Source organism: Pomacea canaliculata, linkage group LG2 (assembly GCF_003073045.1).
Source record: "Pomacea canaliculata isolate SZHN2017 linkage group LG2, ASM307304v1, whole genome shotgun sequence".
In the NCBI taxonomy this organism is placed as follows: Eukaryota; Metazoa; Mollusca; class Gastropoda; order Architaenioglossa; family Ampullariidae; genus Pomacea; species Pomacea canaliculata.
The window spans coordinates 25,934,496-25,948,368 of record NC_037591.1 but is presented as its reverse complement, the minus strand read 5'-3'; the positions used below and the strand labels follow the sequence as shown (position 1 = coordinate 25,948,368).

Genomic DNA, 13,873 nt, shown 5'->3' with positions numbered 1-13,873 from the left:
ACATGTAGGTATGCATCAGAGTGCAGATTATAGTTTACCTTTTAAGAAACATTAACAGCTGTTTGCTGCTGTAGCATTTGCTAGTATTTGTACTTTTTAGAAGCCAGTGTGGGGTGCTGTGAATACATTTCTTTTCAAACATCCCTGTACTTAAGAGTTGTGTGAGCATTGAAGGGTTAGAAACTAATAGCTGTGCAAGTAGTATGCTGTAGTCTTGTGATCTGCATTAAATTCTTCTGTTTAACTTTATTGAGAAAGCTATCTCTGGAAGCAGAGATGTTGAAAATTAGTGCAACTGCTAGTTTTATGTTTAATGCTGTACACCATGCAGCTGTCTCTGCAGGCCCTGTTATACGTGGAGACACCAGTGACCCATCCGACAGTTTGGGTATAAAGGTAGAGAAGTCAGAAAAAAATGCAGAGAGTGAAGAAAGCAAACAAGAGACTACTAAATCCTCAAAAAGTTCGGGAACTGGTTCTCTTCAGACATCTTCTTCCACTGGACCCCCAGCATCAAAGCGAGCCAGGTCAGTTATGCTCTGCTTGCTTTCCTTACCTTCTTTCTTTTTTCTGAGGCCATTGCTTTTACCCCCAAGTTTAAAGGGTGGAAAAAAATCCTAGACAGACCAGCATGCAGCTCAGTGACTCAGCTGTTTGCTATTACGCAGTATTTTGCATCCTGTTATCAAAATAAAGCAATTTTAAAATAATATTTAAAACAATGTTCTTTTCTTTAACTATGCATTTCTGCAGCATGAAGAGATGACATGATGGGTGTGTTTAAAATTAGCATTTTTATAAACATGCAGTACGGAGGTTTTTAAAATATTAAAATCTATCACTATTTCTGCTGCAGCATTAATTTCCTTTCCGTTCAATTCTTCCCATCACTCCTTCTCTCATGTTGAGAGATTCAGTCTAGATCAAGAAAAATTAAGATTTTTTCTCTTTGAAAGAAACAAGTTTTGCAAACTGCATGTGAATTGCTGTGCATCATACATGTGTGGCATGAGCATGTGTTGCTTAAAGCAGGTGACACGCTTTACTTTTGGGCTTAGCGGATAGTTATAAATGTGGAGTTTTAAAGTGTTTACTGTTATAGCAGTAAAAGCTAATGTTTCATTTGTGGACTTTCCCCCCAATATTAAAATAATTGTAGCATTTGGCATAAATATTTTTTACTATTTTTAATATCAGGTACAGCTACCCCTATTCATTTATTTTCTTTGCACATTTCTGCTCTTATGAGTATAGGTTATATTGTCTTGCAATGTTTGCAGCCTTTTGCTTATGCATTCTGTTATGTCATATTTCAGTCTTTGATATAATTTGCTTTGATCCTGATAGCATGATTGCAATATACAGTTTGCAGTTTTAAGATATTTCCATGTGTCTGTAAGTTTCAGGAAAGGTTATTGCTGTTTCTGAATGATTTTCAAGCAAGAAATTTTCTCTTACATCATTGCTTCCTCTCCCCTATTTTCTAAACTTGCTACTGCACTGCAATAAAAGGAAATATTGATTTTGCACTATAGTCAACTATTTTAAAATATCTTCCTCCATCCCCTCCTTTTTTTAAATATAAAATCTTGTCAAGATAAGTTATATCCTGGGTTAGCTCCAGGATGTGCATTATTTTTTATTTTAAGTAACTTTCAGACCTTGCAGACAAATGGAAAAGTGCAGACCCTCCTTAATATGCATTGTGAAAATGTCAAGGTAGACTTCCCTTGCCTTATATGACATAATGCATTGTGCTCTGTTTTTTGTTTGGCCTTTTCATATGCAGACGGGCTCCAACCTCCGAGTTCAGCCAGGATAATCAGGACAAGTATGACGATTCGCTGTCAGTTTGCCAACTTTCTCACTTTTGTTGTTGTGCTTTTAAGTAATTAGTCATTACTAACTGGTTACCTTGAAACTAAGACAAAACATATACCAGTGTATTGCATCATGTTTCAGTTAAATTTTTCATAAAATTTGAGGGGTGGGTGGAAAACACTAAAGAAGTAATGTTGATGAAAGTTGTCATCACATCATAAATGTTTTCAAGTAGGAACAGATATTTTATGAAATGAGGTACATCCTCATAAACATGTTTGTATGTTGTGTTTACCCTAAAGAATTCAGGATTATTATAATTATTAGCATATGAACATTTAATGTGGCTGGCAAATGAAATATGGAGAGAAGGGTATTTATTGCTTTTTTAAAAAAAAAATAGCCCTAATGGCATGTGCAGAGCATTGCATGTGCGTGCTTGCAGCATTTTTATCCCATCTAGGAAACATTTTTATCCTAATGGCAAGATGGAGGTAGGGGGTATAATAAATCTTTGTACTTGCTTCCTCCGTTAGTCACAAGTTATAAAATTTTAAGTTGCATGTTTTGTTTTTTTTTTTATTTTAAATTACAATTCTGTTGCACTGTACAGTGCTTAAAATGAAGTTTACCTTTGTTGACTTGACTCCATAAACATTCTGCTGCCGTGTGTAATAGATCTCGTCACGAGAGTCACCGACTGGAGTATATAAATTATAACGAAGATAGATTCCTCTAACTCGTCAGTGGGAATTGTTTGTCTGGCTTAAATTTATACATCTCATATAATTGAGATTTTAAAATGACTTTTAGAGATTTCCACTATATTTACAGTTCATATTTTGAGGGTCTTACAAAAGATAAAATTTACTATCAAGGAATAGTACTTAAATTATGCACCTTGTTTACAAAATAATCTGTAAATAACAGAGCTCAGGGATTTAGCACCAGCTGGATATAAATTTTTGAGTTTTATGCTTGATACGTGCTACAAGACATTCACATAATAGAATACGGTCAAGAAAAAGTCATCATTATTTTAGAATAAAAGGAAAGTTGGGGGGGGGGCGGAATAAGTAAAAAAAAATTATTTATTTTTCTCCCCTTTCCAACACGAAATGAAACTACAAGCTTTTTTATTATGCATAAAAATTTGGATGATGATAGGTAGTTGTAATTGCTTTTTACCCATCTGCACTAGCTTAAAAAAGGAGCTAGCATTGTTCAATTGAGATCACATTAGGTTTGATGACACAGTAACTTTGAGCATGGTTGGGGAGAGGAGGGGGTGGCATTGATCGTTAGTTTTCTTGTCATTGACTTGTAGCTGAGCAGTTTTCTACAAATAATTTTTTTAAGTGTGAAAGAAGAGGAAAAAACATTTACTAGCAGATGCTTATAAAATTTCTTTCAAAATACTAGCTTTATAGCATGGTTTATTGTGCCTTGTTTGTATTGTTGCAATTATTGTAACTTCTTGCAACACAGTTTCCTATTAACTGTTTGCTTCATGCAGGTAATTTATAGATATCTTCCTATTATCAAAAGAGCAATAAAATATGTTAACTTTATTAGGGTCTATATTTGGAACAAGAAGAGATTGTTTGAATTGGATCTTGTGCACTTTGCAGGAATGAGGGAGATGAAGATGACACACCTGAGACCAAGGCTGAAAGAGAGCGGTTGAGGCGGCAAGCCAACAATGCCAGAGAGAGGTAAACTAGTGCGGATTTTTAATGGAATCACTGAGTGGATAAAAGGACTATATGTTTTCTCATTGAGATCAAATAAAAAAGAAATATTTGTCCTGAAGTTTAATTAGCATTGTGTGGCCATGTATATTTGCATAAAGGATGATCAGATGGAAGTCAGGAAACATCAGTTAGTGCAGTGCACTGTATGATGGAAGTTTCTCTCATTTCCAGAGTTAGGGTGCGTGATATCAATGAAGCATTCAAGGAACTGGGCCAGATGGTGACAATGCATACTTCATCCTCGCAGCCACTTACGAAGCTGATGGTTCTGCAGCAGGCTGTCAATGTTATCACTGCGCTGGAGGCACAAGTGAGAGGTATGCTTACTTGTGCTTTTTTTTAAATAAACTATTCCATTTAGAGATTTCCATGAAAATTTCTCTGTTCAAATTGTTTTTAAAACAACCTAGCCAATTAGAACACATCTTCAGTACAGACTTGGGGAACTTGATATCGCAAGCTGACCAGAGTTGCAGGAAAGTTGCACAAAACAAACTATAAAATGGAAGTCATTTTCGTATCAGACTTTTTTCCATGGTGATGTTGCACATATGGGTAGGGAGAGAAGTCACCCATGTTGCCCATGAGAGTATGTTATCTTCATAGGCAGGACAGCTAACAGCTAGTAATTTTCTGCCCAGATTATTTTTTTCTGTGCGAGAAAAAAATAAAGGGGATGTCCTGAGCATATCTCGCAGCAAAGCAGGTCATAATAAAGAAAGAACAGAACATGGTGAACTGGCAAAGCAACAAAGAAAGCACAATGCAGAATGTGTTAATCAGTGAATAGAAAGAAGTTAAAGAATATGTTGGCAAGAGTAATCAGAACTAATTTGAGATCTATATAAATAAAAGAGTGCAGATGACAAGACTGGTGTTGGAGATCAGTAATGGAAAAAAAGGAAGCTGTCATTTCAGTAAGAAGAAAAAAATCTGTACCTTATGTGATTACGTGTTCTGTTTGTGATAGTGTTTTGAGCTTGCAGATCCTAATGCTTGCTGATCAAATTTTCTCCTTTTTTAGGTTGGGCTATTACAACCCTGAACTAAGTACAAATGTGTAATGAGATCTAATGTACAGGTGCTGTCATGAAATATGGTATTCTTTTGTGTGATTTGTAATGAATTTTGTTGTGCTGATGGGCTGATAACATTTTGACAGAGCGCAACTTGAACCCAAAGGCAGCATGCTTGAAGCGCAGAGAAGAAGAGAAAACTGAGGAGCTTCCTGGTCGTGCCCTCAGTTCTGATGAGCTGACCTCTCAAGGCCATTTAGCTGGCAAGGTGCTTGTCTCCTTAGTGCACAATGCATGTTAATTTTCTTGTTGTGAATGTTAGTCTGAATCTATATGTGTACCTTGATTTCTACATGCTGCTTATGCTTTGGGTTGATTAGAAAAAAATTATTAAAATAAACAACTATTTGGACATAGACTTTGTTAGAGAAAATAATTATTTCAGTTGCAGTTGAGTATTTTTCTCTTAGGAATTTTTAACCTGAGAGAAAAATAGCATAGGCTGTTATTGTGAGAGCACTAACATTGTCTCTTGTGGCAGGTAGTGTGCCCCTGAACCCAGCAAAGATGTGAATCCATGGTGGTAGCAGACGCTGGCTGCACCTGGTCCCGACGTGCGTCACCTCATGTTTCCGTGCGTCTGGCCAGCTGCTGCTGTTGCAACACTGATCTGTGGCCTTCTCTCGTACCTTCACCAACACTTCTGGTGCTGTTAGGTTCTAATCGTCTGATCACTGAACTTGACTCACTTCCTGGACAACCAGTGGACCACCAAGTGCTTAACTGTGAACTGCTGCTGTAGAGGAAGCGAGCATCCTTGCTGAATGAGGGCATTCTTGTCAATGGACAATACTGTCCCCCTCCTCATTTAAAGGGTTTGTCTGCTGAGGCACCGTGATGGCCCAGAGAAAGGAAGATGGAGTTTTACAAAATCCTGTCACATGAGGACTGCGCTTTTGTTTTGTTTTTTTCTTAAGGACATGCAGCGAAAAGCAGCCAGTTTGATAGGTGTTTTGCTGCCCTTGTAGGGCACTGACCAAGACAGCTAAGGGACTGCACTCCGTTCCTTCTATGGCAAGTGAAGTTTGGCCCTCAGGATTGTGTGCCCTCCACAGTGAATTTGACAGTACAATCAAAGCCTTCTTTGAGAGAATCTCACAGATTGCATCTCTCACAATCTCCCCTTTCTCCTTCCCCAAGACCCCCACTTCTGGTGAATAGTCAGGGCAGCAGATGAGTTACCGTTCAGTTATGTGGGCATATCTGAAATTAATGCTGGGTGCAGCACAGTAATGGATAGACATGAGAAGGACTTGGACAAGCTTCATTGCCATGTGGAATGAGAATGCATAGCAGGCGACAAAAATGGTGTGTTGGTCTCCTTGCCATTGGAGTTGTAGCCTGTAAGTGCATTCTGCAGCATGATCCAACCATGCAGACTGATGCAAGGCGCTGATGCAGCTTGTTTCCAAGCAGATCATTTGGTAGCTGCAAAGTGTCTTTGGCACGACCACTTCATGACAGCATTCTTTTGTTTGGACTTGGCTTGACCTGGCTATTAGAATTACATTGAAGACAAAACATCTGTTGCCTGACCTAGTCCTTTGTCAGCATCAAGCAGTTAGCTGTATGTATGCATGCACACATGTTGATTGCATAACATTAGTATCAAGGTTGCACTCTTGTGTGTAGTTTGCAAGGAAATCTGATGTGTGAAAATAAAGAACTAACCATGAGTTGAATCAAGAAAAGGAAAGAAACTTGGAAAAAAAACCCTGAGCCAACATTTTGACAGAATGGAAACACAGACTCTTTTTATGGCCATAAAGAGCAAATGCCAAGCTACTCATGCAAGGCCCTGATCTAGACAAGCATGGATGTAAGTGTACATGGCTGAGGATGAGAGAGAGCAAGAAAGAGATGTATGTTAACTTGATTCAGTATGGCTTTGCTGTCCAAATGATACACAGTGGATCACAGACTATATCCTGAGTTTCCCTTCCCATCTTACCTCCTACCAAAACCCTCATCCCCCTTATCTGTGCCTGGCCTAAAAGTGTGTTAGAAGAAGTGTATGGAGTATGGGTTAGTTGTTTTGGTTTGGTTTTTTTTTCCTTCTTGTGTATGGGGAAAGGAAGAGTGTTTCTATAGGAGGTAACTTGCCTCGCTTGTTTTCTTTGGAAGGAGTGCTGTGGTTTGAATTCACTTAGAATTAAATTGCACTGTCACTTGTTTGGTTTCCGCAGGCCAGTGTCCATTTGTGAAACTGCTGTTGCAATTTTTTCATGCTGTCATCTAATTAATTAGAATGTAAAGACTTAATGCTGGGAAGATGCCAAGAATTTAGTTCTGAACAGGAAGGACCATACCTGCAGAGCCAGTGAAGGAGTGAATGAATGTTAGATATTTGCCAGATGCTTTCATTTTTGACATATAGAGCACTCTTGCTTTGTCTGTTTAAGTTAGGCAGCAGAAGTCGGTGCAACTTTTTAACAAAATGGGACAGGAATTTTAAGTTAGGAAGTAGCATAATGGCAGATGACGCTACAACAAAAGAAACTTATTTCTGCAGGAGTTTTGCATAAAATATCATACGTTTATCCCTTTCCAGGTCCTTCTCCTTCTATCCTTGAGCTGTGACACATTGTTCATATCCATGCACTTGAACAAACGTAAAATATCCATGCGTTTGCAAATTCAGAAAATGAACATAAAAACTTAAAGATTTGGAGGTGAAGAACTGATCTTAATAAAACAGAGAAAGGGATATTGTGCACCAAAATCATTTTGAAGAAAGCATATCCAAGTTTGGATTTACAAGATTTAAAAAAAAAAATAGCATGATTAAACTATATGTACTTTTGGCAAAACTATCAGCACAATTACAAATCAATATTGACTTCAATGTCATCGGGTGATATTGTTACATATGCAGGTACATGTTTACCTTACCTTACAGACCAAAATCACTAAATTGCAGCAACATTGGAAAATTGTCCTGTAACTTGTGCTAACATTGGATCTTTCATGTTGCTTTTTTTCCCCCCCTTCATATTTCGATTTTTGCGTCCCTGTGCACGCTGTAATAAAGATTTAGCAATGATTCTCTGATGATGTTTTTAAATTATCGCTATATAACAGCAAGTTGCAAAAACACTCAAACATTAAGAAACAGAGAATGAAATTACTGATAAATTTCAGAGGTTCAGACATTGCAAAGTACGCAGTTCATAGTGACACCAGTTGCAATAATTTTTTTTAAATGTCATCTTCAACAAGGACAGTTTCTGAAGAATTAAGTTTCAGGTCACTTGCTTCTGTTCCACCTGGGGCCTTCATTTGTGATATTTTAAAGAAAGTTTGTGAAAGTTAAAGTATTACTGAAGTATTATACCATATTATGTCATTCAGCTCTATGCTTTGTGGACTTTTTTTGTTGCTACTGGATATTTACAAACTGCTGAAGTTCGGCAATATTTTTTCATTGAGAACAGTTGATGTGCTTACTGCTTAGTTAATAGTTTTTGTACTCAAGGAATTTTTTTTTTAACATGTTGGGGCTGGGAAACTTGCAGAGATGATTTTTTAAAAACAAAATTAAGAAACTAAATGATGCGAGAAGAATTATTTTTACTTGATGCTTTTGCATTAATATATGGTGACTTTTAAAAACACGTTCTTAGGTAAAGAATTTGATTTACTGTTAAAGAAGGGTTGTTATCAGTAAAATTTAAAATATTTACTGAAATCTTGGGATCTGCCATCAGCCTTCGGTAAGAATCTATGGTGCCCACCTCCTGCCATCAGCCTGTTTCCTTCTGGAGCTGTCTGAACACTGTCATAAAGTTGTAGATGCAGTTGCTGGCACATCTATTTGTGGTACATGCATGTGTATCTTCATGTGCATGTAGACTATACTAAAACTTAAACAGTCTTTTCTAACTGGAGTTTAAGAGAGAGAGGAGGATGAATAACTGTCCACTCCTGAAAAATCCATGCACACATTGTTCATCCTCTCATAGTCACAGATCCAACTCATCTGCCTCAGTGTTCAGTAGTCAGTGGTCTTGTCAGGTTAGGCCATGTTCAGCAACCCTAACATGCCAGCCCCTCCAGTTTCTCATTCTTCTTGAGCAAGAACATTCTATTGGTGACAACCCAGGACTGCACAGTGTGAGAAGGCAATTTGCACTCAAGGATGGAAGTAGAGCTTAAATGGTTTTGTATGGCTGTGCCAGATACGCTCTAAATTAATGTGCACTTCAAGAAGACAGTCCATCCTTGCAGAAACCCTGAACAGACATGAGTGATGCAGGGGGGCAGTATGATTCCTTACTGATTTTTTTTTTTTATTTTTTTTTTTTTTTAAATATCCCACCATTTTGGTTGATATCTTTATCTCCTGCTTTTTTTTTTTTTTTGCTGTGTTAGTGTATGCACCACACTGGCGGCAGAGTGAAGCTGTTCTGGTTGTGCACATTTGACATGACTGCATGGTTTAGTCATGCACAGAACTTTTAAATCTCATGGAATTACCAACTTGTTTGTGGAGAAGTGTCATGCATTTATGACCATAAATGATGTCAAGCCTTATTAAAATACTGTGTGTTCATGTAAAAGATTTAATCAGTTATTTATGCTGTCTGCCACCTCCATGTCTGGTGTGGCAGCCAGCGTCATTGCTCTTTGTTGAGTTTTTGTAGATGACCAGGAGTTTTATCCTTATGCATATGCATATTGTTTGTTCTTCCTGATAATTGTGGACTCCCCAATTCCCCATTCCTGCCTCAGTGCTGTGTTTTGTTTGTTTTTTCCCCCCCTTCCTCCATATCCCTCCTTTAAGTGAATGTGCACATGAGACTGCTGCATGTGGGCACACGTGGGTGTGAGCAAGCAAGAGAACTTTCGTTATCAGGAAGTTTATTTTTGTACAGATCACTTCATGCTATTATATATCATAATCATGTATGATTAGATATTCTTCTTAAATTGAACTGTTCTCATACTATGACTACAAGGTCATTGAGTGCTTGCTGCTTTGTTTAAAGTCTTCATTAATGCCTTTATTTGCAGCCTTACTTCTGCAGACCTGTTTTCTCCCTTCTTTCCTTTGACCTCCTCCAGAAGTTTCTATAAACAAATTTATTTGGAGCTGGAGCTGTGACAGGTTTGCAGACTGGGCAGGGTTATACTTTTTAAATTACTGTGTAGCCTTAGGTATCAAGCTTGGGATCATTTTTTTTTACCCTCTTGGAACTGTTTGTGTCTCAAATACATGATTTCTGACTGGGGGAACCACGCTGGTCATCTAAAGTTACGATGATGAAATGTCAGAAACAATGTTATGGTGAAGCCAAGTCAGAGAGATGTGTGTAAGGGATAGCGAGAGAGAGATGAAGGATATAACGCATTCAATTATTGGGTCTAACACAGAGGCTAGTGATGAAGTAGATAGATATTCAAACATTTTTCTTCGAAGACTTAGAGACAGATCCTGAAGAAAACCATTGGCTTGCATCTGTGACTAGTGTGTGAGCTTACCTGCTATTTTAGTGTGCTTTTCTCGGCAGATCCTTTAGCTCAAGTAACCCAGCTTAGCAAAGTCTTAAGAAGCTTGCACTCTAAATGACCCATTACAGGATGTGCCCATGTCTTTTTTATTATTATTATTTTTAAAATCCTGTAAGTAGGATTTCAGCAGATCTCAAGACCTTTGAAAATACCTTAATAGCTGTGTCAGATGTTTGCAGAGTGCCGGAAGTTTGGAGAAGCTTCACGCAGAAGTTACCTCAGCATCTTTAAAGCCTGCAGAAAGTCGTTCCTTGTCGAATCTCGTAAACAGTAGTCCCAGACAGAAACGATTTGTCTCTTCTATCCCCACTATGTGCTGAAGTCTTGTTATTCCTGGTAAGCACGGCCAATTTTTTTTTAAGTGCTGCATGATGAGCTTATAGATGGTAGCGGCACCCGTTACGGGCGTAGGAAGTCCACCTTCTGTGAAAAGCACCGTCTACAGACTTGTCCGTGGTGTGGGATGTGACGTTAGAAACGCTTCTCCCATCGCGCGATGGTGGTGGTGGTGGTGAGTTGATCCTCCCTGAATCCTTGTTAAATCTGCTGAATTTAGTGATAAACTAGCTGAGACACTGCTGAGACATCCGTTGTGTTTGGTTGCTGATGCTTTATTTTAATGCGATTTTTTAAAAATTGTTGAATCGCTCGTTTCAGGCAAAATTATCCGTTTTTTTTTTTTTTTTTTTTTTTGTTTGTTTGTTTTTTAATACGCGACATTGATGTATGGGGCACCTGTATTATGCAATCAGCGGCTTATGAAAACAGCTAAAAAGTAACATCGCACGCATGCTACTGCAACAAGGAACTCGACATCTTTAAAGTCAGACGCACCGATTCCAGGAGTCCCTTAGAGGAATTATCTTCCCCGACGATTCACAAGTCTTTTAGCCTCCATAGACCGTTCAAAGTTGACAACCCTTGACCGCTAATACCTCATTTTGAACAGATAGTGCATCATCTCACACTGGCATTGCATGGTCACTGCGCCCGCTTTAGTCCCCCACCTCGCCCTCTGTCACCTTAGCAAGTTGTTAACAACTTGTCCACGCGATAAAAACCTGAAGTAACGTTGACAAACGTACACTTCCGCCTCTACCCCAGTCCCTTGCACGTCGGAGTTGGCCTCCAGCCTACTGGCAATGTGTGTGAAGTTGGACAGCGCGTGGCGAGTACCTGTGGAGGCAGGTGTAGCAAACGGCCATCTCGCTATCCTACGATGCTTTCATGTGCGTTGACGCCGCCTTTTGTATGTTCTTCCTCCGCATCCTTCCGGCCACCTTAGCGGACATGGCAGTCGTGTACAGCTTCATGTTGTGTCGTGGTCACAAAGTACGCGGTGGGCCTCGTCATCAACTCTCGTTATCCGTCCCCTTTTCTTTAGAGTGCAGGTCCTCTTGTAGTCTGAAACCGAAAGCTGGTAGTCCGAGAGGTAGATAGTTGCGAATAGCATAGACACCTGTTCGTTCAGCCCCCTCCTCTCGCCATAAAAAAAAATAATAACTACGGCTCCGTAAACATCATTTTGAGCATTATGAATATAGACAACAGCTGTATGCTGTACTCGCGTCTGCAATCGTCCTGTTAAAGCAAGGACTTTTGGTCAGTGTGTCGCTCGACGTGCGTTTTCTTGTTAGACAAACTGCGTGTGGCATTCCCGCCCACCACCACCCAAAAAAAAACCCCAGCTACAACAAAACCAGCAACACTGATTTGGTACGAGGTGATTCATGAATAACAATAATACTTATTTCCTGAAAATATTGCTGCAGTCCATATCTTTAAGGTTCACACGTTCATTTTTAGCTGAGGTATTTTTATATGCTGAATGAACTTTACATTCACTTACGGTATTGACGCTTTTTTTGGTAGGGATCGAATAGTTTGAGTAGAAAACAGTTGTCACTCTTCACTAGATATAATTAAATTGTTTTTTCTCCGTTACCTTCATGTAGTAGCCATTATGATTTTTTTTATAGAGATAACGTTAAAATAGAAAGGCACAGTGATACACAGTTTATCATAACATTTTTTAAACTTTTCAAACTTTGCTTGCGTTTTAAACCCCCCCTTTGAAATGGCTAATAAGTAAATATTTAAACAGGGGCAGATCTCTTACAGTTATGAGAAGTAGAAAAAAAAGGGGGGTTGCCGTCTGCAACAAAGTTTCACTTTCTAAAGAGTTTTCCCTCAACTTTTCATTGGGCTCGTAGCGAAAACCAGCCTTGTGCACGAAATGTCTTATCCAGTGTGGAGGAAATTAAATTCCGTCTCACTCGCAGACGTCGGACTAGTTCTTTATCTCATGATTTATTCGAATTGGTCGCACCGTCTAGAGCCAGCAATCGGTTCTTATCAGTACATGTTTTTCCAAAGCAGAACGCTTGCAATGGTGGTGGGTGAGGAATCGCTAGTTCGATCTGCGAAGCCATCGCGGGCACTGGCTGACTGCGTACATTTGCTCCCCCTACCCTTAGATAACATGGAAGAAAAAGGTGAGAGCGGCAACAAAGTGCCACTCCAAGTGTTTGCATTAGGGGTGAGCGGATCACGTGACAATGTGCGTAACAACAGAGGCACAAGACAAAATAGATTCCGTGCAAACAATGTTTTTGTTTGTTTTTTGTTTACTTTCAAGTGGTTTTTTTAAAGCTACGGAGTGTCACAGTATGTCGTCCCACGCAGACGCTTTAGGACTTTTTTTTCCCCCTGCAAACAGTATCTAATTTCCCAATACCACCGTACGAGGTTTTGTTTTGTTAGGTGCCCTCCTGCACGCTTTCCCCACACCTGTTAGCCCTGTCTGTTCTCCACCTTGTATTTTTGTCTTGCATTCTGCTGCCGTTAGAGGTCCTAGCTTGTATTTGCAAGTGGATGAGGTTCCCATCTGTCTGACTTGCCCTTGTAGTCACCCCAGGTGGCGTGATCATAGTGTCTCACAATTTTCATCTCATTTCATCTATCAGACTTGTTGCCAGCCAGACATTGGGGTGCCTTCTTCACACACTTTCAGTGTGTGTGTGTGAGAGAGAGAGAGAAAGAGAGGGAAAAAAAGCATTTATGCGAGTGTGAATGGATATTCAAATTTCATACATTCATATCTACAATGGTTGCCTAGCCAGATTTCACTGAGCTGTGCAAAAAAAATATATAATGAAAAAACGAGTCTTCATTCATTTGACTGGGTTGCAAGAAATGTTCTCATTTTCATTATTTTTCTCAATATATTTTTTTCATGTCTGAAGTGGTTGAATTGAACTCTTGCTTGTTCTCTGTGTTTTTTTTAACCAAAGTTTCATTCATAATATATTATGAAGATGTTTAAAAGAAAAGCAGTTAGTGGATTACTTGTGTATGATTATTGATTACAATATTACTTGTGAAACTTTACCACGTTGATCTTCCATTGTAGGTGTAGACTGCCAAATGTAAGATGTACATAGCTGGTACATGTACAGAATAAAGACAAAAACTATTCAGTTTTTCATTGTTAAGAGAGTGTACGCGCGAGAGGAGTAAAATCTCTCTCACACACACAGACAACCATATCTTAACACTATTCAGAATACAGCGCTCCGTAGCACCACAGAAAAGTCCCTCGACGGACTCCCGTGTTTGTGTGTATGAGAGAGAAAGAGAAACAGAAGTGATGTTGACGGAGATCTTTACATCAAAATCCACAAGAATAGTGTGAGCGAGAGAGCACATGGG

The 13,873-nt window shown here is 39.0% G+C and overlaps 1 protein-coding gene across 10 annotated transcripts in view; it reads left to right on the top strand.

Moving 5' to 3' along the window:
- Nucleotides 1-13,641, top strand: part of LOC112556359 (transcription factor 12-like) — a 105,565-nt gene extending 91,924 nt beyond the window's left edge. For 8 of the 10 annotated variants that reach the window (XM_025225291.1, XM_025225290.1, XM_025225295.1 and 5 more), the window contains 6 exons: nucleotides 332-527; nucleotides 1,790-1,846; nucleotides 3,453-3,536; nucleotides 3,747-3,892; nucleotides 4,738-4,859; nucleotides 5,137-13,641. In XM_025225291.1, the coding sequence (XP_025081076.1) occupies nucleotides 332-527; nucleotides 1,790-1,846; nucleotides 3,453-3,536; nucleotides 3,747-3,892; nucleotides 4,738-4,859; nucleotides 5,137-5,178 (647 nt within the window). In that variant the 3' untranslated portion in view covers nucleotides 5,179-13,641. Of the gene's footprint in view, nucleotides 1-331; nucleotides 528-1,789; nucleotides 1,847-3,452; nucleotides 3,537-3,746; nucleotides 3,893-4,737; nucleotides 4,860-5,132 lie in introns of all 10 variants that reach the window. The other 2 variants (XM_025225293.1, XM_025225292.1) reach the window with 2 other exon arrangements.
- Nucleotides 13,642-13,873: the final 232 nt, after the last annotated feature.